General features: G+C 38.2%; 2 protein-coding genes across 3 annotated transcripts; both read left to right on the top strand.

The window, feature by feature from the left end:
- Positions 1–559: 559 nt before the first annotated feature.
- LOC113173864 (interferon alpha/beta receptor 2-like) lies at positions 560–14,847 on the top strand. 2 transcript variants are annotated; one of them, XM_026377467.1, is made up of 7 exons: positions 560–745; positions 1,099–1,231; positions 2,979–3,154; positions 3,476–3,633; positions 12,108–12,276; positions 12,633–12,754; positions 13,165–14,847. In XM_026377467.1, exons 1-7 carry the CDS (start codon positions 652–654, stop codon positions 13,342–13,344), a joined length of 1,032 nt encoding a protein of 343 aa, XP_026233252.1. In that variant the 5' UTR covers positions 560–651; the 3' UTR covers positions 13,345–14,847. The 2 variants fall into 2 exon arrangements, with proteins under 2 accessions (XP_026233252.1, XP_026233253.1); XM_026377468.1 differs by having other exon boundaries at positions 560–697.
- A 1,076-nt stretch (positions 14,848–15,923) lies between these two features.
- crfb4 (cytokine receptor family member b4) lies at positions 15,924–22,913 on the top strand. The gene is made up of 8 exons (XM_026375575.1): positions 15,924–16,209; positions 16,302–16,568; positions 17,051–17,174; positions 18,558–18,748; positions 19,037–19,191; positions 20,218–20,371; positions 21,110–21,255; positions 21,455–22,913. The coding sequence occupies exons 2-8, from the start codon at positions 16,511–16,513 to the stop codon at positions 21,635–21,637; spliced, it is 1,011 nt and encodes a 336-aa protein (XP_026231360.1). The 5' UTR covers positions 15,924–16,209; positions 16,302–16,510; the 3' UTR covers positions 21,638–22,913.
- The last annotated feature ends 2,716 nt before the right edge of the window (positions 22,914–25,629 follow it).

Consider the following 25,629-nt stretch of genomic DNA (forward strand, 5'->3'; position numbering starts at 1 on the left):
ATTGTTGCATGCTAATACATATATGCACTTATTTTCTTTATCGTATATAGCCTGTCAGTATTCATTCATATTAACAACACTTCACACAGTGCATTGGTTGGTTAACACATGATCAAAGGATTCAGTATACAGCCAGCTTTATTAAAACAATAAATTCCAAATTATAAATGTGACATTTTTGTATTTTTGTATTTTATTTTATTTTTTTTAATCATATCAACATTTCTCAATAAAATAATAAAAAGGAAAATTTTACATAGAGCATGTTGTCTTTTGTGTGATTGCAGTAAAAGCAGCCAATATGCTGTGTATGAAACAGTAACCTTAACACAAACTATATGAACAGAACAACAGCAAATTAAACTCACACAGATCAGAAACAATCTTAAGGAAATATTTGCTGACTCTAGTGTGAACTGGAACTATTCAATGTCCAGTGACTATGGCAGCTCAATGGTGATAATGCAGAATACACAGGGAGGGACTTCTGGGGAAATAGAAACTCAGCTGTGCACATAACACACAGTGTCCCAACCCCCACACACACACCTTCCTCCCATATGTAGTGTGCATTAACCCAAAAAACAGCAGCCTTGTTAACTTGTGTGTGTAAGACGTGTCACTGCGAGCAATAACACAGTCCATGGAGGGATGATGGAGTTGTGGATGCTTCTTCTTCTCCTACATTTACACCTTGGTAATTCTCCCAGGATTAAAGATGGGGAGGAAGTGGGGAGTTTAAATGGTAAATATATCACATAATGAATGCTAGCACTAGCTGTTGATGTACAAGAGAACCTATCAGTTTGTCAAAGTACTGTGTTTAAATCATCTGCTGCCTTTGATTTTGTGCCTTTAGACTAGGACGTATAATTTGTGTATGTGAATGATGGCAGTAGCAGTGAAGTCATAGCACTTCCTTAAAATTTATAGCAGAGCACAGGTTGTGCCATTAAGGTATGGGAAGTTACACTTGTTTTGGAGTGATGCAGAGTTCTAAAGGAAAAAAGACAGAACAATGTGATTGAAATATTCTAATAACCTGTCTGTCCCTTCTCTCTCTGTATTTTTTATCACCCCTACCCCCCTCTCTTGCAGTGTCATGTGTTTCTCTCCCTGCACCTTTAAGTGTCTCCATCTCTTCCTTCAACATGCAGCACATACTCAGCTTCCTGCCAGGCCCTGGAACCCCCTCTGATACCCACTTCACTGTTGAAGTTGTTCATCTCAGGTACTCAGTCCACAGATTCCACTAATAAAAGAGGAGAACTAAGGAGAAAGGTTGTTAGACTTAGAACCATCATGTAAGACTCTCCTCTTGTACTTTCTATCTGTTGACAAGCACAGTTCTGAGCTCCTCTCCACACTAGAGAGACTGTGAGCAAATTTCATGGATCATGCAAAGGTAGCCAACAAAAAGCAATGTGTCTATGTGATTAGCAACAATGGTGGACAGGGGTCAGCTTGGGCACTCTAACCAGTCTGAAGCGACGCAGTCTCATACATAACAAGCTGTTATGCACTGTGTACTGACACCTGTCCATCATGGCCAGCATTACATTTTACCATCCTAAGCTGTATGCATCACAAAATTACCTCCAGCATGTCGGGTTAATGAGAGAGAAATTAACATGTTATGTGTTACATGTTCACATACATTTTAAATAAGTTGTGCCATTTTGTTGTGATTCTTTACCAAGTGATATGTAATAAGACTATTTGAATATTTGTTAATGTGCACCCACAACAGTTGAGGGCGGTGGGAATGTTGTTGGTTTTGTAGGTATTTCTCTGTGAAAGGGATTACCAAATCCTTGACAAAAGAAGTAAGAATTGATCATAAGAGGGACTATATGGAGCCAATGTCAGAACAGTCAATTCAATAGCTGTCGGGAGACCGCATGGTGGCAATGCACGAAATTTCAGTAAGCCTTGTCAACTGCTGAACCGCTTTAGTGTAAAGCACATGAATGACGCTACTGACAGAGTCACAGTGCCATCCACTTAGCAGCACAGCTAGTGTGACTAAAAACAGAAACAGCTTCTTAGGTTTCCAAGTCTGATATTTCACTCCATGATGATCCAGATGTGCTGTTCCCTGCTGCAGCACTGGGACTGATGACAGTCCTATTCAACCAGTGGGGCACTGCTAAGTGTTCATGTCTTTGTGTACAGTAATCCACTAGTTTAAAGTAACATACATTTACTTAAGTAGTGTACTTGAGTACAATTGTGAGGTATTTTTACTTTACATGAGCATATTTTCTGACACTTTTACTCCATTTGTTTAATATATATTTAACTTTACTGATTGACTGACTTAATGGGAAATTCATAAGCTTCCTAGAAATAAAGACATAAATGTATCAGTCTAGAAAATATAATAAAGATTATTCTAAAAGGGGCTATTCTCCATAATAAGTATTTTTTGTATTTTGAGTAATTGTGATACTTTCATTATATTTTGATTCTATGCCTTGCGTTTACTTTTAATGCAGTATTTCTACACTGTGGTACTGCCATTTTCAGTTTAGGAGAAGATGTGAGCACTTGTTCCATCATTTCAGTGAGGTTTAAATAAATCCACCTGTGTTGGATTTATTTAGCTTCTATGTCACTCTGCACACCAGGTCATACGTTTTGTATGTTTCATTTTTGTTTCTCTAGCAACTCTGAACCTTCTGACTAAGCACTTTCCTTTTTCAGTAAATGTGTACTTGAAGCAATGTCATAACAAGTGATTTCTTGTTTCAAAATGACACATCAAGCACAGTAAGCTGGTTTGTTATGACGCAGTGGATGCTCTTTGTGGGAATATGTTAAATTATGTGTTGGTAGTTATGTTTTTTCCCTCACTCCTGCTGTGGTCAAAGTTATGTGTTATGTTATAAGTTGTTATGTTATGTGTGATGACACACCAATACTACCGCTGTTCTCGGCGAATCAACAGTCTTTCTCTGAATTCTTTTGCTTTGGAGGAAGAACTCATGGAGACAAGTGTCAGGTTGTTTGGAGCTGTTGGCTGAACAGACGTGCAACCTAACCATGGTGTTCAAGGATCCATACGACCATTACCAAGCTCGCATTAAGGCCTTCACATCTAACCAGACATCCAACTGGACTCTATCAGGGGTGTTCCAGCCCCTTTCAGACAGTGAGGCACCACCAACATATTACACACACATTAAAACTGATGAGTGGTAAATGGTCTGCACTAATATAGCACTTTTCTACCTAACTGGTACTCAAAGCGCTTTACCCTGCATTTCATTCACCCATTCGCCCACACAAGCACACACACACATTCACACACTGATGGCAGAGCTGCTATGCAGCTAATCATGAACATTTGTCACAGAAATGGATTGCAAGTGGAATTGTTGAATCAGTGGCAGCCATCTTTGTTTCAAAAAAACTGTTACTTGTCCAGCCGTGAATCCCAGTTTGCTAAAAATAAATACTTTTCTCCCTATAGCTGTGTTGGAACCTCCTGATGTGACTCTGTCAGGCTGTGGGAACTGTTTGATTGTGCAGCTTGCAGTTCCAGCTAGAAAGCTTCTGCAGAACCTGCAGCTGAAGGAACTCTACAAAAGAGTCATCTTTCATGTGCAAAGGACCAGGGATGGGGCACAGGTATGTGTCAGGCTTCAACATGCATAATTTGTATACAGTGCTCTGATTACTACCAGATCTGTTATGTGGAGAGGAAAAGGAAAAAGGGTAATTTTTGTACCACAGGTGAGGTCATTAGCTTGTCCCTACAGATCTATCTCTACAGAAATTCCGGTTTAAAAACACACATTCCTCAGAATGGTTTCCAGCAGCAGTGAACTGTTACAGAAGTTGTAAGAAATTATTTTAATACAGATTTTAACAATTAAATCATTCTTCATTATTATTCATTAGTTATAAACCCACAAAAAATTCATCTATCTATAAATTTACCCAAACTCTGCTGCTGTTCCCCTGAGAGCATTTTAGCATATTTCAGCTCTTTGTTTTGGTATTCATCAGGTGGACACAAACACAACTCCAAATGAGTAGTGTCTGTGTTAATATCAGCTTTATAATGTAACAATATATTAAAAGGTCTGTTTTCAGCTTCCAATAGGCTAAAAAAAATAATGCAGCTTTAATTGGAATCTCAGCTGATTTTACACATCACACAATGCTGGAAACACACTTATATGTGCACAAAGGTTGTACATCGCCTTTTATGGCTGCAGAGAGAACTGTGGTAAGTCTAAATATTAGACAGGTAGTGATAAATACAATGGAACAAACTTTTGCATAATTGAAGTAGCCACAAATGACGAAAAATCTGTCAGCCTGTTTTCGGAGCTTGTTGTCGTGCAGCTCCAGATAGCAGTGATGACTTTTGACTTTACTGTCTACAGTAATAGATCGTGTGGTGCTGTGGTAGACATCTTCGTTTAAGAGGATACCTTCATTATCCAGTATAAACAGCTGGGAGGGGAGACTGAATAACAGATGTTCTGTTTTCAAATGAGAAACAAGAGCAGTTTCTGTTTCTGTATTTATTTGGTGTTAATGACTCAGAAGACTTTTCAGTAAATTATTATGTAAGAAATGTGACATCTTTGTCAACACTGCACAAGCTAAAAACTCAGATTTTATGGAATGTTGTTATGTTGAGTCTAATGTCTATATGTGCAGTAAATGAAAATCACCACTTTTTTTCTTTTATTTGTTTAGCTAGTTGATTTTCTCAAGATGACTGTGTTTTGTGTAGAATGAAAGGAGCACTGAGTGATGCTCTGCATATCATTGACAAAGTAAAGTGAAAAGAGGAACATGCAGATTGTTGGAGTTGTGATGCAGAGGAGAGGTTGGTGGAGCTGTGGCAACAACACTACTGCCTTTTTGAGTATGATATATCATGATGGTAACACAAGTACCAGTGTCTAGCCTGCCATATCTCTCAGCCATGAATTATAGTCCTACTAAAATATCTGCTGGGAAAAGGGATGTTTCTCTTGGTAACAGTTTGTCTGCTTGAAGCAGCTTTATCCAATCTAACCAAATACTGAACAAGCTGTAACCTTACCCCAGGCTGATTTAGGTTACTAAACTACTTCTTCTAATGTAGTTTCTAGGCAGGGTCCCAAATATGGTCTAAATAGAAAGAAATTCATTTGTATTTTGTGAAGTCTAATACAGATAGAGGATAACCGATACATGCTGCTAATTACAGAGATTAAGATAGAATATGAAAAAGAATATGTCTTGATTTGATTTTTGCTATTTATCATCTGCAGAACAGTTGACCTGATAACAGAACATTTCTGCACATCTGCATGTTTCAGAACGTGTCAGAGTGCATGTTTAAATGTGGAACACTCCATATTAAGGCAGCATGGAAAACTGAGAAATAAAACCTGCAAACCCACAAGGCAGCTCTTTCTCATTTCTTTGAAAGAGTCGAGAAAGGTCAGTCAGGATATAGAGAAAAACGTGTGTAGGTTTATCTATAGCTGAGAGCAGCGCTGGGTTCCCTCACATGGCTGATGTTGATGACTCTGTGTGGTTTTACCCACGTCTTCCTCTTACCGGCTCATTTTTGCCTGTGTTAGAGGAAATGCTTGGCTTAGTGAGAAGAACAAAAGGGAATTAATCTCCTAGTGTGTGTATTTAATCTTCCCGTCTCACATTTCACAAACATTCAAGGCTTTTCTGCTACTTTTGTACTTTAATATTAATTAATTAGTAAACAATGTACACAAATGTATCACTTAATTTCTTCACACAAATGATCAGTTGATACTTCCTGTTCCTGCACACAGCCTCTGTCTTCTTGCATTTCCTGTTCTGAACACCTGGTGTGCACCAGTTCTTTCTTGGGAAAATACATTACTTTGACATAAAATGTCACTCACATTACCTTTTCTATAGTAGGAGTAACTCCGTCTTTGGAATTACTATAAACAGAGCAGTGACAGCTAAACAGAGCAAGAATAGAGTGTTTCAATATACTTTCCATAAATTTGTGATGAGCATGTGACAGGACAAACAGATATCTAACATGCAAACACAAAAACACTTTTCAAAAATAAAAAAAAATCTTTGCTAATATGTTTCTTTATATTCAAGATTCAAGATTCAAAAAACTTTATTAATCCCAGAGGGAAATTGTTTTGCCTCATTACCATTGTTCTCAAAACAGACAGAAAGAAAAGGAACCACAACCAGGAAGGATCCAACACCAACATAAATACTCAATAACATCAATACACAATAACATCAATACCGAAAAACTCAATATATATACAGAATATGTAAATAGATAAATGAAATTGGGTCAATATATTCACAGCAAGTATATGACAGTTTCACTTCCCCCACCCCTTACAGAGGGGGGAGGAATTGTACAGATTGATTGCCACAGGTCTCCTGTGGCGCTCTGTGGAGCATTTAATGTTAATAAGTCTTTGGCTAAATGTGCTCCTCTGACCAGCCAACACACTGTGCAGTGGGTGGGAGGGATTGTCAAAGATTGAGAGGAGTTTGGACAGCATCCTCCTTTCAGCCACAACATGTAGAGAGTCCAGCTCCACCCCCAGAACAGAGCCAGCCCTCCTAATGGCCACCACAGACTCATAAAACATCCGCAGCATGGAGCTGCAGACGTTGAAGGACCTGAGTCTCCTCAGGAAGTACATCGGGCTCTGAGCCTTTCTGTACAATGCTGATGAGTTTTTGGTCCAGTCCAGTTTGTTGTCCAAGTACGCTCCCAGGTATTTGTAGTACGACACAACCTCCACCTCCTCCCCCTGTATAGAGAGAGAGAAGACAGGACTCCCAGATTTCCTGAAGTCCATCACCAGCTCCTTTGTTTTGTTGATGTTGAGATGCAGATGGTTGAGTACACACCAGTCAACAAAACTGTCCACCACTCCACGGTACTCTGTGACATCGCCACCCCTAATACATCCTACAACTGCAGAGTCATCAGAGAACTTCTGAAGATGACAGGACTCTGAGTTGTACCTGAAGTCTGAGGTGTACAGGGTGAAGAGGAATGGAGACAGAACTGTCCCCTGTGAAGCACCTGCGCTACAGATCAATGTGTCAGACACACAGTTCTGCAGGCGGACATAGTGTGGGCGGTTAGTGAGGTAGTCCATGATCCAGGAAATCAGGGGAGTGTTGACCTGCATGTTTTTTAATTTCTCTCCCAGCAGTGCAGGCCGGATGGTGTTGTAGAAATCAAAAAACATGATCCTCACTAAGTCCCCAGGCTTGTCCAGGTGGGTGTAGGTGCGATGGAGAAGGTGTATGATGGCGTCATCCACTCCAATATGGGGTTGATAAGCAAACTGGAGGGGATCAAGTGAGGGTTGGACCAGAGGTCGGAGGGACTCCATGATAAGCCTCTCAAAAGCCTTCATGATGTGTGATGTCAGAGCCACTGGTCTGAAGTCATTGAGGACTCTGGGACGTGGCGTCTTATTCACTGGAACAAGGCATGACTTTTTCCACCCTAGAGGAACTCTCTCCAGTTGCAGGCTGAGATTGAAGATGTGCTGGAGAACAACACATAGCTGAGGAGAACAGGCTTTTAGCACCATTGGGCTGACTTCATCAGGACCTGCAGCCTTTGTGGGGTTAAGCCTGTTCAGCTCTCTTCTCACCTGCTCAGCTGAGATTGTTAGGGTGGTGGCTGAGTCGTGTCGGGGAGGGACTGAGGAGCCGTTAGTGAACTGAAGTGGGCTCTGTGGCTCAGCCTGGAATCGATTGAAAAAATTATTCAATTCATTGGCTCGGTCCACAGTCCCCATATTCTCCTGGCTGCTGGGCTTGTAGCCAGTGATGGTCCTCATGCCCCTCCAAACCTCCCTGGTGTTGTTCTGTTGAAGACTCTGTTCCAGTTTCCTCCTGTAAGTCTCCTTCCCCTCCCTGACAGACAGCAGTCTCTGGACCCTCTTTGCTGCCTCCCTGTCTCCTGATCGGAATGCCTTCTTTTTGTCACTCAGGATGGCTTTGATGTCCTGAGTGACCCATGGCTTATTGTTTGGGAAGCAGCAAATGGTTTTTGTGGGTACGTGGGTGTCCACACAGAAATTAATGTAGTCAGAGATGCAGTCCGTCAGTCCATCGATGTGCTCACCGTGAGGTTCACAGAGAGTCCTCCAATCGGTCTCTTCAAAGCATCCCTGCAGGGCAAGGTGTGCCCCCTCTGTCCACCTCTTTACAGTTTTAATGGTGGCAGGCTGCCTCTGAACCAAAGGTGTGTATTGTGGGAGGAGATGTACCAGGTTGTGATCCTACTTTCCCAGAGGTGGGAGGGCAGTGGAGCTGTACGCATCTTTAACATTAGCATACATCAGGTCCAATGTCCTCTCCCCCCTGGTGGGACAGCTCACAAACTGGGTAAAGGTAGGAAGTGTCTTATTGAGGGTGGCATGATTAAAGTCTCCAGAGATCATAAAGAAGGCGTCGGGGTGTCTGGTCTGCAGGTTGGAGGTGACCGTCTGAATGACGTCACACGCAGCAGTAGCGTTAGCGGATGGAGGAACGTAAGCAGCGATTAATATGGGGTGTGGAAACTCTCTGGGCATATAATTATATTATATATATATATAGATACAACACCATACTTCATGGAAATCTACAATTACTTGGACTTTACTGAAGTATTCCAGTTTTATTGTACTTTGTATAGGACTTCTACTACATTACAATTCAGAAAGAAATATCTATTACAGTGGCCACTTAAAACAGTAGCTTGCTACTTACATGCATATGCACTAGGAGCTGATATAAGATATACAGGTGCTGGTCATATAATTAATTAATCATCAAAAAGTTTATTTATTTCACTAATTCTGTTCAAAAAGTGAAACTTGTATATTATATTCATGCATTACACACAGACTCATATATTTCAAGGAATTATTTTTTCTTATTTTGATGATTAGAACTGACAACTAATGAAAAACCCAAATTCAGTGACTAAGAAAATTTGAATATTAATCAGATCAATACAAAGAAAGGATTTTTCCACACTCTAATCAGCTAATTAACTCAAAACACCTGCAAAGGCCTTTATATTGTCTCTCAGTCTAGTTCTGTAGGCTACACAATCATGGGGAAGACTGCTGAGTGTACAATCAATAGGGATAACCGCACCATGAAGAATCACATTCTAATTATATGACCAGCACCAGTATATGAAAATTAAATAGAATGGTCAGGGCTACAGCCAAGATTTATACATAGAAAAAAGGATCTGAGGTACCTAAAAACATAAAATTCATTCATTCAGTCATTTGAAGTTTTTGTATATTTTTATGCAGTAAAATAAGTTGAATTTTTGTCAAATCCCATTCCCATCAGGATGTTCTAAAGCCCTGAAATGTATCTGAGTAAATGTTAAATCATTTATTTAATGCTTAGTCTATATGTGCACACTGACCACGCTGACATTGTCTCAGTTTTCGTAGGCTCCCAATACAAGTGGCTTAGTGTTACAATTCCTCCCTTTGTCCCCTTTTCGTTGGTTTTGTTTTAGTTTGTTTCACCTCGTTCTCCATCCAATTCCTGCATACAGACTTCCTCTTCCTCCACTCTCCTGGACTTTAATGTTTCACCTGTTAGTTTATGTTCCTTTTGTAAGCTTCCCTCAGTCCTTTGTTTTTGCTGGTTTGTTGAATTTTGTTTGCACCATACTCTGCTCTTGTTTGTTCGTCTATCCGTCAGTAGGATTACACATTGAACTTCGCCATTTTTTTGTTCTGTCGTTGGTTGGACTTCACCACACAATCATATTGGATTACTCTGGACTTCACCGTTTGTTTTACCCCGGACTATACCTCTGTTTGTTGAACTTTGTTTCCCCGTTTGTAAGTTTGTATTTTTGCCTGCCATTACAGTGACTTGTTGTTACTTTGTACGTCTAGCTTGTATGTTGGTTAGTTTTTTGTCTGCATTAGTGCATAGTTTTTTGTTGTTACTTTGTATTGTTTGGTTTGTATGTACGTTAGCGTTTTCCTGCCATCGGTAGTGGTTTTGTTTATTGCTTTGTATTTCTAATTAGGAAGTTTGTTTTTGTTCGTTTATTGTTTGCACTTTGTCTTTGTTTTGTGATAGTTTGTTGTTTTATAGTTTATTCATTTTTGTGCATTCACTTTTTTGGTACTTAGTGTTGTTGAGTTACTATATTAGTTGGTATTTGTCTGCCTCAGAAGTTGATTTTGGTAACCACGAAGAGGCAGCAAGGAAACAGCAACCAATAAGTACCTTACACCTACGCCCTCCTAGTCATCAGGTATCCTGCTGGCATAATAAGCTGCCCAAAAGAGGAGATGGAAGCCACTGACATCAAGACAAGGAAGCTCCTTACAATGCACAGAGGGCTTCACCCCAAATCCAGCACTCTGAGATTGTATGCTAAGCGGAAGGAAGGAGGCTGGGGATTAGTGAGCGTCAAAGCCACTATCCAGGATGAAACAACTAAGCTCCAGGAATACATTAGGAAGATGGCCCCAACTGATGGCGTGTTTAGTGAATACCTCAGGCAGCAGGCTCCAGAGGAGCAAGGGAAGACAGCACAGAGGCAATTCCAGATAAAGACTGACAAACTGGTAATGGCCAACCAACCAGACATAGTATTGATGGACAAACAGGAGAACAAGGCTGTAGTGATAGATGTAGCAATTTCAAGTGATAGCAACATCAGGAAGAAGGAGCACAAGAAGATAGAGAAATACCAAGGGCTGAAAGAAGAGATTTTTTTTTTTATATATATATATAATAAAAGTTTTAGAGTTAAATAATATAATAATGACATACTCGGTGTAGGTCTTGGAGTCCTGGCATGGAAAACTTCACTATTTTGTTTGCCTCTTACTGTGCAAGCTGAAACCTCAGTGTCTGCAAGCATCTTGCAGTTTTTTCTCAAATTGCCTCCTGAATCTTGTCACAGCCTTTCTTAGCTGCCTTTTTCTGCCATTACCGGGTAGTGTAGCCACAGTTCCTTTGAATTATCAAAGTGCGTTTCCATCTGTGTCTCTAGGAACAGACCCAGCAATATCTTTATTTTCTTTGTTTGTGAAAGTCAGTGATCTCTTCTCTTAACTTTATTGACAATTCTGACTCAGCCAAATTTTGCTGTCTGCTGGGGCAGCAGCATCAGAGCCAGTGACACCAACAAACTAAACAAACTGATCAGGAATGCTGACTCTGTGCTGGGGCTTTCACTGGAACCATTGCAGCAGGTTGTGGAGAGGAGGATGCTCCTCTCCACAGCCTGCTGGTCAAACAGTGGAGCTGTTTTAGTCAAAGACTTCTCTGACTAAAGAAAGAAGTCATTACTGACAACAGCCATCACATTATTTCTTGTTATTGTACAGTCATCCTCAAAACAATCAAAATTTGTTGATTTAAATTTATTGAGTAAGAAACAAAGAACTTCATTCATTATGTTTTTCTTTCTGTCTCACTTCCTCTCCATGCAGTCCACTTTAATATAAATTTATAATATATTATTTAATATCTTTTTATATATTTGTTTGAGTTGATACTGGTTCACTCACACACAAGTGTGTAGAGAGGAAATGCACGTACGTCACTGTTAACTGACTGTAAAAATGCTGAGCCAGGTAACCTGTATCTTTCATCAGGTACATCATCTTACTAAAAGGCTATTCACAGAGAATTGAACAAATTACACTGAGACGTGATCACAATTAGCCACTTGCTAATTATCAATGAAAACTAAAGGCTAAATAAGGCTGTATTCACACTGACATTTGCCCCATGTTAAAACAATTCAGAGAGGAGGTCCATTTGGAAGACATTAAGTTGCACTGCAGCAAAACACATTCCTTTTTGAACAAGACATTAGTCTTAGAAGTAGTGGGATTTAATTTGTGTGAGTAAGTGTATATTCCACACAGACATATCCCGAAGTATGTTTTTGTCTTTCTGTTTCACACACAAGTGTGTGTGAGTGAACATACGTTTCATTTTACTTTAAATAACTGCGATTTTATTCACTACATAATTTATAGAGAATGTCTATTATTTTCATTTGAAAACATAATATGTAAAATAATACTTTGAGGAAACGTATTACTGTGTTTCAGTTCACCTTGAATCTGCCTTACAACGACAAGAATGAGATCACATACCTGCAGCCAGGTGTCGAGTACTGTGTGACTGTCTCTGCGAGAGGACTCTTTAACTCCAACTATATTCCCAGTAAACCTTACTGTGCCTTCACCAGTCCTCCTTCATCCAAGAGCTCCAATGCACGTATGTCACTGTTAATTGACTGTAAAAATGCTGAGCCAGGTAACCTGTATCTTTCATCAGGTACATCATCTTACTAAAAGGCTATTCACAGAGAATTGAAGATATTACACTGAAACGTGATCACAATTATAATAAATAAAGGCTAAATAAGGCTGTATTCACACTGACATTTGCCTCATGTTAAAACAATGCAGAGAGGAAGTCCATTTAGAAGACATTAGGTTGCACTGTAGCAAAACACATTCCTTTTTGAACAAGACATTAGTCTTAGAAGTAGTGGGATTTAATTTTTGTGAGTAAGTGTATATTCCACACAGACATATCCCGAAGTATGTTTTTGTCTTTCTGTTTCACAGTGTATGTGGTCTTCATCCTGCTGGGTGTGTTCTGCATGCTGGGGTTCCTGTTCATTGGATTAGTGGTTTATGGCAGTCAACTGAGCTCAGAGCTTATAACAGAACACCTACCCAGAAGTCTGGTAACTAATCCAATTCTGTTTGCTGAGAATCCAATTCTTCATCTTTGCCTAAAGTTTAATTACTGTATGTGCACATAGAGTGAATGTCTCCATAGAGTGAATTGTCCTAGTCCAGTTGATTGTTGTGTTTTGTGACTCTGAGGTAACTAAGCTAATTAAGAATAACCAAAATATTGATCTAAAGTCACCAGAGATCAAAGATCATAAAAAGTCAGTGGGAGTTTTTCCTCAGTGACCATGGACATGCTGGCCAACAGATGGTTGATGTTTTAACTGGAGCCATGCTGTGAGCCTGCAAATAAATGTGAAACATCTGCTTCTTATACAGTGTTATTTAAAGATAGTGAGACTTGAGTGGTTTATTATGAGGAGAATGTAAGTTCGACCATCTCATTTTTCCTCATTTACAGTTAAACACCTTCATCCAAGGCCGCCAGCACAGGCGTGCACAGCTCGAATTCTCAGGTCACTTCTCAGCATCACAGCTACATGGCTCTGCCAACTGTCTCCTGATGGCCCACAGCCCAGTTCAAGCACTGAAGAGCAGCTCTGAGCAGGGAGCGGGCGACTGTGCACTGGCTCTGACATAAAAAGTCAATCAAGTGTTGGAGAGGGAGTTTAGGTAGACTGGATTGCTCAGACTGGTTTTAAAAACTGTAAAAACTTGATGTTTAAGTTTATAGTTTAGTGTGACATGTTCTTGTATGCTCAATTTTTGTTATATTCACATGTTAATATTTGTTTTTTATGAATTTAATTAATTTTAGTGGCCTTCTGTCAAATTGTTGCTGAATATTTTTTATTCAAATGAAAACATAGTATATGTCTTATGAGTACACTGTTTTACATACCATCATATTCTCAGGGTCATTAAGGTGGGGCACATTGGACTGTGTTTACAGACACTGAGCCCCCTGTGTTTAATAAAGTGCTGTCTGAGGACCCAAAGATTGTCCCTAGCACACAGAGATTTCTCTAGATTCTCTGACCCTTTTGATCATATTATGAAGTGTGGAACTTAGATGGTGCATGCAAGATATGTACATATGTACATAATACATTTCCACCCTAATAAAGGTAACACAGCCACAACTACTTTGGTGAGTGAAGCAGGTTGTGCAGGAGAAAACTTGTGTTTTAGACTAAAACCGTTCTACTGTTTTTCTTGATTCATTGTGTATTCTCAGTTGTAAACTAGACTTTAGTCATTTATTTGCTTTTCAGTGACTATTAAAAATTATTACAGTTCTTTGACAATTTTATCCCAATTAAAAAGTAAAATCAATAAATACAGATAGATGGAGATTTTTTATTACGTCTACTTTGGATTTGTAAAGCTTTTGTGTAATTGATGTAATGTAATTCATTCTCTAAATCTTGTCAAACAATCTTACCCTCTGTAGTTGGAAGTGTCTTAATACATACATACTAAATAAGTTCAGGTGAGGGTGAGAAAACTGATTCCTGTTTAAGTTTTACAGTATTAGGTAAGTCAGTAAGGCAAAATCAGTGTCTTCTTTGAAAATGTCATGGCAGAATTTGAAATTACCAATGTTACTAACCACAGTCACAAAACCTGTTCTATTCAAGCGTCTGACTGAGCTGTGACAGTAATGCAGCTGTTTTTGTTTACACAGATATCACATGTCAACATGTCTTAAATGAAAAATGATTACTTCTGCACTTGAGTAGAGTTATGAAATGGTCATAATACAAAATACAGCATAATCAGAAATCTTTAATGACCCATAGTGTGAAATTCACAAGCTGCACAAAGCATGTAAAGTTATTCAAATACTATTTATTAAATTCAAAATAATGATCACTGAAACAGTGTATGACATGTTAAAATAAGCTCCATCTTTTCCAAGTGCCACATTAAAGATATTAACACATCAGTAATATACAATAATGTCATATTCACTGTCAGGGCATAAACAATCAAGTATTTCTGGAGCTACTTGCTACTTGTCATAATGGTACTTAGGTAAATGTTCTGAGTACTTCTTCTACCACTTGTTTTAAGGTGTTCTTTACTTTAGTATTTTCTATTTGTAGTTATACTAGCCCAACATAAATGCAATAAAAGGAGTGATGAGCTTTAAGTAATTCCTTTATTTCAGAGCTATTAAGATTTGATGCACCCATATCGATTTGAAATAATGCTAAATACAGTAGTTAATCTGCTCTTTGGTCAGTTACAACATTTAAATGGTGCATGTATTAAACACTGTCGCCATTACTTTTGATACTCTGGTATTTTTTTGTCAGTAATACACTCAGAGCGTCTGAATTAGTATGCTGTGGGAACATAATGCTGCTTTTGCTGATACTGATTAAGCCACTGACTATAAGGGCAACACTTGCTATTTTTCGCAGGGGGTCTCTTTTCTTAGCCATCCACCTGCCACAAAACCAGCCATGCCAAAGAAAGACTTTGTTCTCGTTTGAGATGAGCAAGCTCTGTGCAGAATCGATCACCGGTGATCGGCGCGGTTAGTTTTCTCTCCGACTTGATCCCGACTTGCTCTGACGTCATGCACACGTAAGCAACGATAACCTTGTACCAAGGCGGCCGCAGATTTTGGAGCCAGGCGCTGCTGTTGCTCTCCACCGACTGTGAAACCTCAAGTCAGATGGGAAACGCCTCTCACGGCTCTCACATGTTATGAGATCTGGTTGGTTTTGGTGCTGGATCAACAACAGGACATTTTATAGAAACGTTTCCTCTTTTATTTATTTCGAAATACTTTGAGTTCATGCGTTTTCACTCTGAAGATCGACTTTATTACAGAATAAATGTGACTTATCGGAGAAGCTAGTCTCAAACTAGACGATTAAGCGACAAATTTCTTTCTGATTACTAAAATAACATCTTCACAGATGCTTCAGCCCTGACAGGGAAAATATTAACAGATCAATATTCGAAATGAATATTTTGGGTTTCTATTGACTGATCAGCTATTGACTGACAGCGTCTCATTACAATTTTACTCATTTCATATGAAATATTTAAGTTATTCGGAGATTAAACCAGAAACACACATCTCCTGTGAAGCCTTTTAACAACATCACGTTACTGAAAACTGAGTAAAAAATTGAATTTTATTTATTCCGTATCCGACCATACAGGATGTGAGTTGCTTCCAGCACAAACAGCAGCTTGATTGCTGCTATAAAACTCAGAAACGGTCTGTATTCACTGCTGCGCCTTGTCTCCGTTGACGCCGCCGGCTCTTATCGGTTTTATAGAGGAGGCGCAGTTTATCTCGAACGAGCCTTTTATCACGCTATCGCTTATCACAGTGTCACAGTGAAAAATTAAAAGTTCACTAGTTAAAACCACGGTGTGGACATTCACAAGTAGCCAAAAAGCCCACGCGATCTGCCCGCCAGTGCACCGACTGCGCAGGTGCAAAAAAAAAGTAAACTAGACCCTCGTTTCATGTATTGAGGTATGTATGAAGAGTTTATTTCTATGTCCTCGACACATTAAACTTTATTATTTTTTCTATTTTATGTTTTACCCTTTTTTCTTTTTTTTCAGTCAAATACAACAAAGAAAAAAAAAGGAAGAGAGAGAGAGAGCCGTCACTGAGGTTTCTGCGCAGACGAGTATCGTTTCCGTGGAATTTCCCGCCTCTTGTTTCTGAATGCTACCCGGAAATTGAGTTCATAAAAAGAGACGGGTTCACACTCAGTCACACTACTCAGCTGGAATACATCATAAACTGACAGAAGAGCCTTTCGGATAACATGTCAGCAACTGTTTGTGCCTTTATCCTGACGTTTACGATACTATGCAGCTCCAGAGGTAACGTTAACGTCAACATAACTTTGCTTTGTGTCTTGTTTGTGTGTGGCTAAACTAAAGGTACACTGAGGAGGAGGAACTAAGCTACATTTATAACGACGATCCTAGCCAAGGATTTAGACTAGAATGTAAGTGGCAGCATTTAGATTTACTTAATGGTATGTCGTTAGTAGGGGTTTACCTTAAGAGAGAAATCAACATTGCCAAACGTAACGTGGCACATGATCAATTAGTCAAAGGTGCAATCTTAAAATAATCAGTTCAACTTTTTTAATTCACACAACCCAGCGGTTAGAGATACAGTGAGGATCAGTAAGTGAAGTATTCCACAAGTGAAGAGGGTGAACTTTGACACCTGGACAATGCTCTTAAGAAAGACAGCAGCACGCTAGTATTACTATACGTTTACAGATTTACTGCCCTCTTCATTCCTGTTTACCAGTAGTAGCACTAATTTTGTGCCATGCCTATGCAATGTGCAGTGGTATCAGGATTCCTTGGGAGACCCAAAAAAGTCAACTTGACCTCCTACAACATGAATCTGGTGCTGCAATGGGATCCACCTGAAGGGGTGAACAACAGCCTGGTTTACACAACAGAGTACAAGTGAGTCTGCATCACTCTCAGTACTCTCAGCACTTACTGTCATAATAACTTTAGTTTGTTTGTTGTTAAGGATTTACAATCTGTATAGGTTGAAGACCCAGATTTTATCTGGAGTATAATAAATTGATTATGATACAGTGATACCATTGGAAAAAAATGCCATAGCTCGGCCCTGAAAATGTCTCGTCAGCAGGAACAAATATGACGCTTCCCTATTGTCAGTATAAACAAAAACCTTCTCTTCTGGGAATGATACACCCAATATAATATGACTGAGTCATGTTAGTAAGCAAACACTGTTATTTCATGATGTCACTTCTGTTGATAGAAGTTTAAGAAGAACTGAGAAGGTGAATAGTTTGGGTTTCTATTCTTATATTCTATTTTACGTACCAGCTATGCAAATTTTAATCATGCAGCTTCTTTCAGATCAGATGGTAGCAAATGAGTAATTAAAAGAACAATGTTACCGTTAAAAGTGGCAATATTAGCTGACCAAAAAGGAAAAAAATATTATAAACCAATATAGTAAATGACCTCAAATAGAAATGACTAAAATGCAGTTAAAAGAGGAATCTTAAAAGCCATATATATATATATATATATATATATATATATATATATATATATATATATATATATATATATATATATATATATATATATATATATATGTGTATATATATATATATATATATATATATATATATATATATATATATATATATATATATATGTGTATATATATATATATATGTGTATATATATATATATATATATATATATATATGTGTGTGTGTGTGTGTATGTATATGTGTGTGTGTGTGTGTATATATATGTACTTTTGACATTGACGTAATATATGATTCACTGGTTTCTCAATCTGGCAGAACCCACACTAGATGAATGCTTTCCTATTAAATGGAATGTTTTATTTAATCCTGTTTTTCCCACTCTTAGCCTTGGTATTTCTTTCAGTTTCTTCTTTAGTACTTCTTCTACTTAATTTGTAAATGCATCTTCTGGATTGCTTAAAGATACAATTTGCTATGGTAAGTAATATAGTAGTGTTATATCGAAATATCAGGTAGATGACTTAGGGACTAAGGGTCTCAGAAACTTGTATATCAAATATGATGCAAATGGTGTTTTAGGGCAAACCACAGTGAATGCGATAATATGCGTTTTGCGTATAAGTTGTATACGTAAGTTGTAATAATACAAAATTAAAACTTGGTGTCTGTTTGACAGCAACCATCTGTTAAAGTTACTGCTTGCTGTTTCTATGTTATCATTGCAAACATCATAGTGATTAACACTGAAATCACTACTGAGAAAGGTGTAATGTAAATGTGTAATATTATGAAGCTATTTTGTCTACAGATCCTCCGTTGGACTTTACAGCGTAGGGTGTGCAAACATCACCACGCTTAAATGTGACCTCAGCAGCCTTCGCATTTCTGGGCGTCCATCTATTGCTGAGTACGGTACATACATCGGCAGAGTACAGGCGCATTTGGGCTCAGAGAGCTCTGCCTGGGTGGAAAGTAATCAAATTACCTTGGACAAGGAAAGTGAGTAGTTAAGGGTTAATAAAAAAACAACCACTTTGTAAAATTTGTAAGATGGTGCTTGCAGTAACAAATCCACAGTAAAATATAACTAATCTTTGCTGTTCACCTCAGAGTGTTTTAGCATTGTTATGTTGTGGTTCAGTTGTCCTTCAGTTGTCATACAGTGCTGACATGAACAAACATCACTTTGTCTGCACTGACAACATCTGCAGGTGTTCTTTATTTTTTTATCTCAGTCCATTAGCTTTTTCTGTTTTTGCTAAACTACCTGATCTCCCTCTCCATCAGCCATCATCGGGTCGCCCAGTGTCTCGCTCTTTACCAACGGGGCTACTATCGAAGTCATCATTAAAGAACCAGAGTTTGTAATCTCATCACTTAGAAATGTGTACTCCCACGTTACATACAACATCACATACTGGAAGGATGGCCAGAAGGAAAAGGTGGGATCTTTTTTTAAGTGAGTGAAATAACCATCAGGTTTTGGGGGTCTGATGACATGGCCAGTACGTCAGCAGTCAGTAACGGTCTGTAAAGAATGTAATCGCTGCAGTCTCTGCAAGCTGTGACACACTGTCATAATTGTTTGATTCATATAAGGAAAAAACTGCACTAACTCACTAACATTCTATCTGTTACACTGTTATACTATCTGTTAGATAATTTTCTGATGTCACTTGGCATATATTTGTTGTATATTTGTATATTTGTGTATATTTATTCTTAAGCTCTGTAGCTAAGTACCTTTTCCTCAGGAAATCAGCAGTGATATGATGAGTTATGTGTTTCATTCACAACATTAAAAGAAAAACACCTACAATTTGAATATAATGTACATTCATATATAGCAGAGGCAGCTGTGTATCAGGAGATAGAGCAGGTTGTCCACTCCTGTAAAGATGTTTAAAGTGGATGAAAAATACTTTTTTGGTCCTGGGCCATGTGTCTGAAGCACCAAATACCAAAAGTTAGTGATAAAACGTTAAGATATTGTCTACAGCTGCTATATTGATATGATATTTGCTAAAAAGAAGTGTTAACAAACTGATGGAAAATGGCCATTACTGCACAATTAATGGTTGCTAAGTTTGCAGCTTAGTACACCTAGCTGGGTGGATATCTGCAATGTATTAACTAGAGTTTACATTGTCTTTAAATTAAAAAGGGTAAGGGATAGGGTTAGCAGGATAATCAGTGAAGTCAAGATTATACATATTTATTTTGAAATAAGGATAGAATTATATCTATGCAAAATACTGTAAATATGTGTGTAATTTGTAAAACTAATTTGTCTTTACTGTTGGTTTGTTAACTGCTCACCTTTTGTCAGACACCAACAGCCCAGCAGGTGTGGTGGAGCATTGCTCCATAACTATTAGGAACAGGTTACATTCCTCTCTCTTCTTATCTCATTGTCTCTGTGGGGATATGCATAACAAACCTGACTACTTACCTTTTGTTTCCTGCAGGCCAACCACATCAGCAAGATGCATCAAAATCGAGTGGTTCTGGATAAGCTGGACCAATGGAGTAACTACTGTGTTCAGGTCCAGATCAACACAATTGATTCAGGCCCCAACCCCAGTGAGCCCAGCACAATTGTCTGTCAGGGCACGACCACTGGTGAGCTGATACTGTGGTTCACATGTATTGTATATTTAGTCTGAAGGCTAATTTGTGCTTTCAGCCTCCATATATCCACAAGACTTCAATTTTTATCTGGGAACAACGAAAACATTGCATCAGATAAGTAAAAAGCATATGTGGACCAGTTTCTCTTAAATGGTCTTATACACTTTTTTATGCTTTTCAGTCACCATCATGTTTCTAGTGCATGTGTAAATCAGGTTGAGTTAAATCTGTTTTACTTATGTAGCCCACTAATTTTCCTCAGAACTTTACAACCTCTGCAAGTTGTGACACAGTCTGTCTTAGATTTTTGATTCAGATAAGGGAAAAACTGCACTAACTCACTGATATTCTGTCTGTGACACCTTGTTAAATGATCTTCTGGTGTCACTTGGCATTTATTTGTGTTTCTTAAGCTCTGCAGTTAAGTTTACTCAGGAAATCAGCAGCACTCAACATGTGATATGATGGGTTATGTGTTTCATTTGCAACATTAAAAAACACCAAACAGCAACTATTTGAATATTATATACATTCATTCATATTGATGGAGCTGGACATAACATTTGAGACGCATTCAGATGGTGGCAGAGGCCACATAGAGGTATGACAAGGTAGAGCAGGTTGTCCATTCCAAACAAAATTGGTAGTGCCGTTCCAGGGCATGCAATCAGGTAACAGTAAATTAAAACTGTAAAATATTGTGTACTTATGTTCCTTCTCTAATTGTAGAAGAAGAAATTCCATGGGTGGCAGCCGTGGTGACATTTATTGTCATGACAGTTGCAGTGGCCCTGGTGGTAGTTGCGGTGGTGTATCGGAGAAGTATATCCCACTTTCTCTGTCCAAAAGATGCCCTGCCTCAGCACATTAAAGAGGTGTGTATGTTGATGTGTCTGCATAGTTGTTTGTAATGACTGATGTCTCTTTAAATCCTGTGGCAAACAACAAAACATAATTTTCTTGTTCATCCACAAAAGTAACTTACCATCCCATAATTTGGATTTTTTAGTCAAGTATTTAAGAAGTTAACGTGACACAAACCTGAAACAGTTTGTCTACTTCCTGCCCCCTCAGTACCTGCTTATGCCTCCCAACTCAACCATTTACCTGGCCATGCAGAAGCCCACTCTACCTGAGGAGAACTACGACCTGATCAGTATCATTGCAGATGAAAAGAGTGTGAAGGAAGAGAGCCCTCTGGAGGTAGCAGGCAATACCTGCAGCAAGCAGTCCAATGTCATGGTTAGAGAGAAGTAGAAGAAAGGCTGGAAAGCACAGAGTCACTTAAAAAGGCAATCTGCAGACTTTAGCAGGGACAGTGAAACAGTGAAATTATCTAGCACTGCTTGACTTCAATATTTCAAGGTCTGTGGCAGATATTCTGCCCCTTTCCCACAGTATTCCTTCAAGCTGAAGTGAAGTGATTATTTGTCATAAACATGTACACAGACAGGTACAGACACCTAATCCAGGTGATGTTATTCTTTTGCTGTACAGTCCTAATATTGCTCACAGTATTATTATACTGTAGGAACTGAAGGAGCATGGTACGCCCGCTGGAGCTGCCCACACTGACGTTTTTATACTGCCGTGATACTACAAGAAGGTGTCTTATATACCAGAACAAAGCAAAGGTGTACACGTCAATCTTGATGACTGAGTTGATAATTAAATAGTCATTATTTGAACATGTGATACCAGTCAGTGTACTTCTGTTGGTTTGGTTTCATTCTGACTCAGACTCACACACTGAAGACCAGGGTTGAAGATGAAAAGATGGAGACAAGTTAAGTTAAAAATTTCACCTTTCATTTTGAGATATTTACATCTAAATACATAAAATGACATACAGCACAACACCTTTAGCCAGATCACACAAAATTTAGGTAAGCCCATAAAACATTTTCTCACTGGCTTTTTACAGACTGTTTGTTTCTTGGCGTGTGTAGATAGAGGCCTGTGCTTTGGAACATGGAACACATGAGCAAAAGATGGCAATACACAATCAGCTTCCCTGCAAACATAATGCATATAATTTATATGTATTAGAAGGCCTACTGGTGATGTCCACACTGATTTTTTTTTTTTTTTTTTTTTTAATGTTGCAGTGATGCTACAAGATGCTCATCCACAATTTTCAAAGTTTGAATTTCATATAAGTGAAGCTGTTCTTATTGACAATAAGTTCAGTTGTGATATTTCAGTAAAGTCGCAAGCGAAAGTGTTTGTCCTGGTGTCTTATACAGTATATATATAAGTCATAATGCTGATTCTGTCCACTGATTTAAAAAAAAACTTACATAATTTGCATAAGTCTTTTAGACAGCTAACAAATTGCAAATCTAAAAAGCACTTGAGACCAGAGGTTGTAAACTAATAAGCACACTTACTTGTGTACTTTTTTTGCGTCTTTTTTATTTATTTATTTATTTTTATTCTATTACATGTATTTTACAGATTTAGTTACTAGATACTTTTGACGGATTATTATAGAAATCAGATCAACTAATAAATGATGATATGATTAAACCAACTCCACCTTTACCAGCTGCTGTTTTTGTTCTGCACACAATTATTACCTGAAACAGTCTTTGTCATAATTTTCACCTTTTGAGGTAAAGGCACTTTACAGTGTAAAGTTTACAACCTTACAAAGTATAACTGTATATAGAATTATTTTGAAAACCCAACAACCCAACTACCCACAAAAGGAAAAACTCCCTTTAATGGGAGAAACCTCCAGCAGAAAGAGGCTCAGGGTGAGCGGTCATCTGCCTCAACAGAACAGAAGGGAACAAAAGAACAATGATTATAAGCAACAAAAACACTGGACAGTTTGGTAGGACCAGTAACTGCATTCTGCAAATATACAGCTCTGAGGCCTGAGATACCTATAGAAAAGAACAGAGACGGTTCAGAGTCACCTGATCCATCTAACTATAAGCTTTATAAAAAGGGAATTTTAAGCTTAGTCTTTGTTGTATAGAGGGTGTCTGCCTCCCATACCTAAACAGGGAGTTGGTTCCACAGGAGAGGAGCTTTATAGCTAGGCTCTGCCTCCCATTTTACATTTAGAAACTCTAGGAACCACAAGAAGACCTGCACTCTGAGAACAGAAAAGTATATATTTATATATATATATATAAATATGTACAGAAAAGTGTATATATATATAAATATGTACTCTAAATCCTGACTGGAAATCTTCAAACAGGTTTTTCTTGGGCAGGTGGTCACATAATTGCTTTGAAACTACCTTTATGTATTTTAGAGATAAAGGGCAGATTGGATATTAGTCTACAATTGGCTATAACCCCTAAATCAAGATTAAACTTTTGAGTAGAGGTTTGACTACAGCAACTTTAAAAGCCTTTGGTACATGGCCTGTTAGTAAAAATATGTGCTGATTAACGGCAAAATGTCTTTGAGCAGTCTCATTGGGATGGGGTCTAAGAGACATGTTGATGGTTTACATTAATTAATAATTGAAATCAACTCTGTATGATCTACTAGGAAGAAGCAATCTAAATACGAGTGAGGTCTGACAAATGAATCTAGAGCTGTTGTACATACAAATCCATCCATGCCATTCTGATAGGATCTGATCTATTTTTTCTCTAATAGTTATGATTTTATTTGTTAAGAAATTCATGAAGTCAGCTGATACTAGGCTCGACATAGCTATGACTCTTTGTCATCCTGGCTACAGTGCTAAAAAGAAGCCTAGGGTTGTTCTTATTAGCCTTTATTAATGATGAATAATATGTGGTTCTGTCATTCTGGAGAGTTTTTTTAATATATTATTAAACTTTCCAGGCTAGGCAAGATTCATGTAAATTAATGGATAACATCTTTCCAGTTTACGTGGTGTCTGCTTTGAGCTACGGATTTTCCTTTCAAATCCTCATTCTCTTTGGGACCTTTTACCCACCCAAATTAACACCCTTAACTTTTAACTTTAATGTAATTATAATTTATCCCAGATTACACAGAAATTAATTTTTATGCTGGTATTTTTTTTAAATGTGACCCTCTCTGTAGTGTGAATCTATCTGAGGGCAACCTGCATCAAGCTGCAGATAAAACACCAGAAGATTGTGCATTCACATGATTAATACATTATTGTAAGTCTGTCTTTAAAATCACAGTCAGGTGTCCAAATGAACACTGAGAATTACTCATGATCATATTGTACTTGCCATGGATAGATCCATACAATTGACATGATGGGACCAAAATCCCAGGCCTTGTTCTGTGCTTAATGTATTCAAAAACCTTTAGAAGCAAATCTCTTGTGCTGCTGCCAGGCTTTTGTTCTGAAGATTTAAAACATATACTGCATATCATAAACAGAATGTTAATAAAATCAATTATGGTCCAAAAACTAGTATTTTTCATTCATGCCATTTCATTTAAGTTAATTTAAAAAAACAACAACAACAAAAAAACTAAATCAGTGAATTTTGTAATATAAAGGCCCCAAATTATATTCATTTATCATTATTTTGGGTGTTTGAAGTCCGTGTTGAAGACATGTTTGGATTTTGGTCCACATCACTTATATAAGAAACATATTTTGGAGGGATCTCTTAAAGGACAGTGCTGATTAGTGTGGAAAGTCAGACATCAAATAAACAGTCTATGTTACATAGACTTGACAGGAGGACTGGTGAGCAATAAAAACCCCTTCATTGTTCATATAGGCACCTGAGGGGCAGATCTACATGGGGGAAAGGGGAAGCAATGCCTACTATTGTGGGGTATGGCCCCAGCTACCCTCTTCTTCAATGTCTAAAGCTGTAATTGGACAATAAAAGGACAAATATCTGTTCAATTTTTTGTCTTAGCTAAAACCTTCATGCATTGTTGACTGGTTTTGTATTGGATTTGTGTGTTTGTTTCATGTTGAATTCTATTGTCTAAAACTTTAAGCTGCCTTTTCCTTGACCAGGACTTCCTTGAAAAAAAGAATTGCTAACCTCTGCTGGATTTACATGGTTAAATAAAAACAAATAACAACATCAAAACATAGCTGCAATAGTATTGGGACATTGAAAGAGTCGCGCTGGGGAGTCATTGACTTCCCTGCCACCACCTCATGTAAATTCTTCTAGATCTGCCACTGCACCTAACTGTTTTAGGACAGACTTATGACTCATTGTGAACCCACAATATTTTAATATTAAATACAAATGAATGAGAGGCTCTTCTGACTATAGTCTTTCAGTAAAATATTCCTGATACCACAT

This window comes from Anabas testudineus, chromosome 21 (genome assembly GCF_900324465.2).
Source record: "Anabas testudineus chromosome 21, fAnaTes1.2, whole genome shotgun sequence".
NCBI classification, from domain to species: domain Eukaryota; kingdom Metazoa; phylum Chordata; class Actinopteri; order Anabantiformes; family Anabantidae; genus Anabas; species Anabas testudineus.

What these genes read in the sequence shown, in the direction of transcription:
- LOC113173864 (XM_026377467.1), top strand. Translation starts at nt 652, where the DNA reads ATGATGGAGTTGTGGATGCTTCTTCTTCTCCTACATTTACACCTTGGT. An exon ending in GTTCCAGCCCCTTTCAGACA is followed by an intron (nt 3,155 to 3,475) that starts GTGAGGCACCAC and finishes TTCTCCCTATAG; the next exon opens with CTGTGTTGGAACCTCCTGAT. An exon ending in AACACCTACCCAGAAGTCTG is followed by an intron (nt 12,755 to 13,164) that starts GTAACTAATCCA and finishes CCTCATTTACAG; the next exon opens with TTAAACACCTTCATCCAAGG.
- crfb4 (XM_026375575.1), top strand. Translation starts at nt 16,511, where the DNA reads ATGTCAGCAACTGTTTGTGCCTTTATCCTGACGTTTACGATACTATGC. An exon ending in AATTACCTTGGACAAGGAAA is followed by an intron (nt 18,749 to 19,036) that starts GTGAGTAGTTAA and finishes CCTCTCCATCAG; the next exon opens with CCATCATCGGGTCGCCCAGT. An exon ending in AGGATGGCCAGAAGGAAAAG is followed by an intron (nt 19,192 to 20,217) that starts GTGGGATCTTTT and finishes TGTTTCCTGCAG; the next exon opens with GCCAACCACATCAGCAAGAT.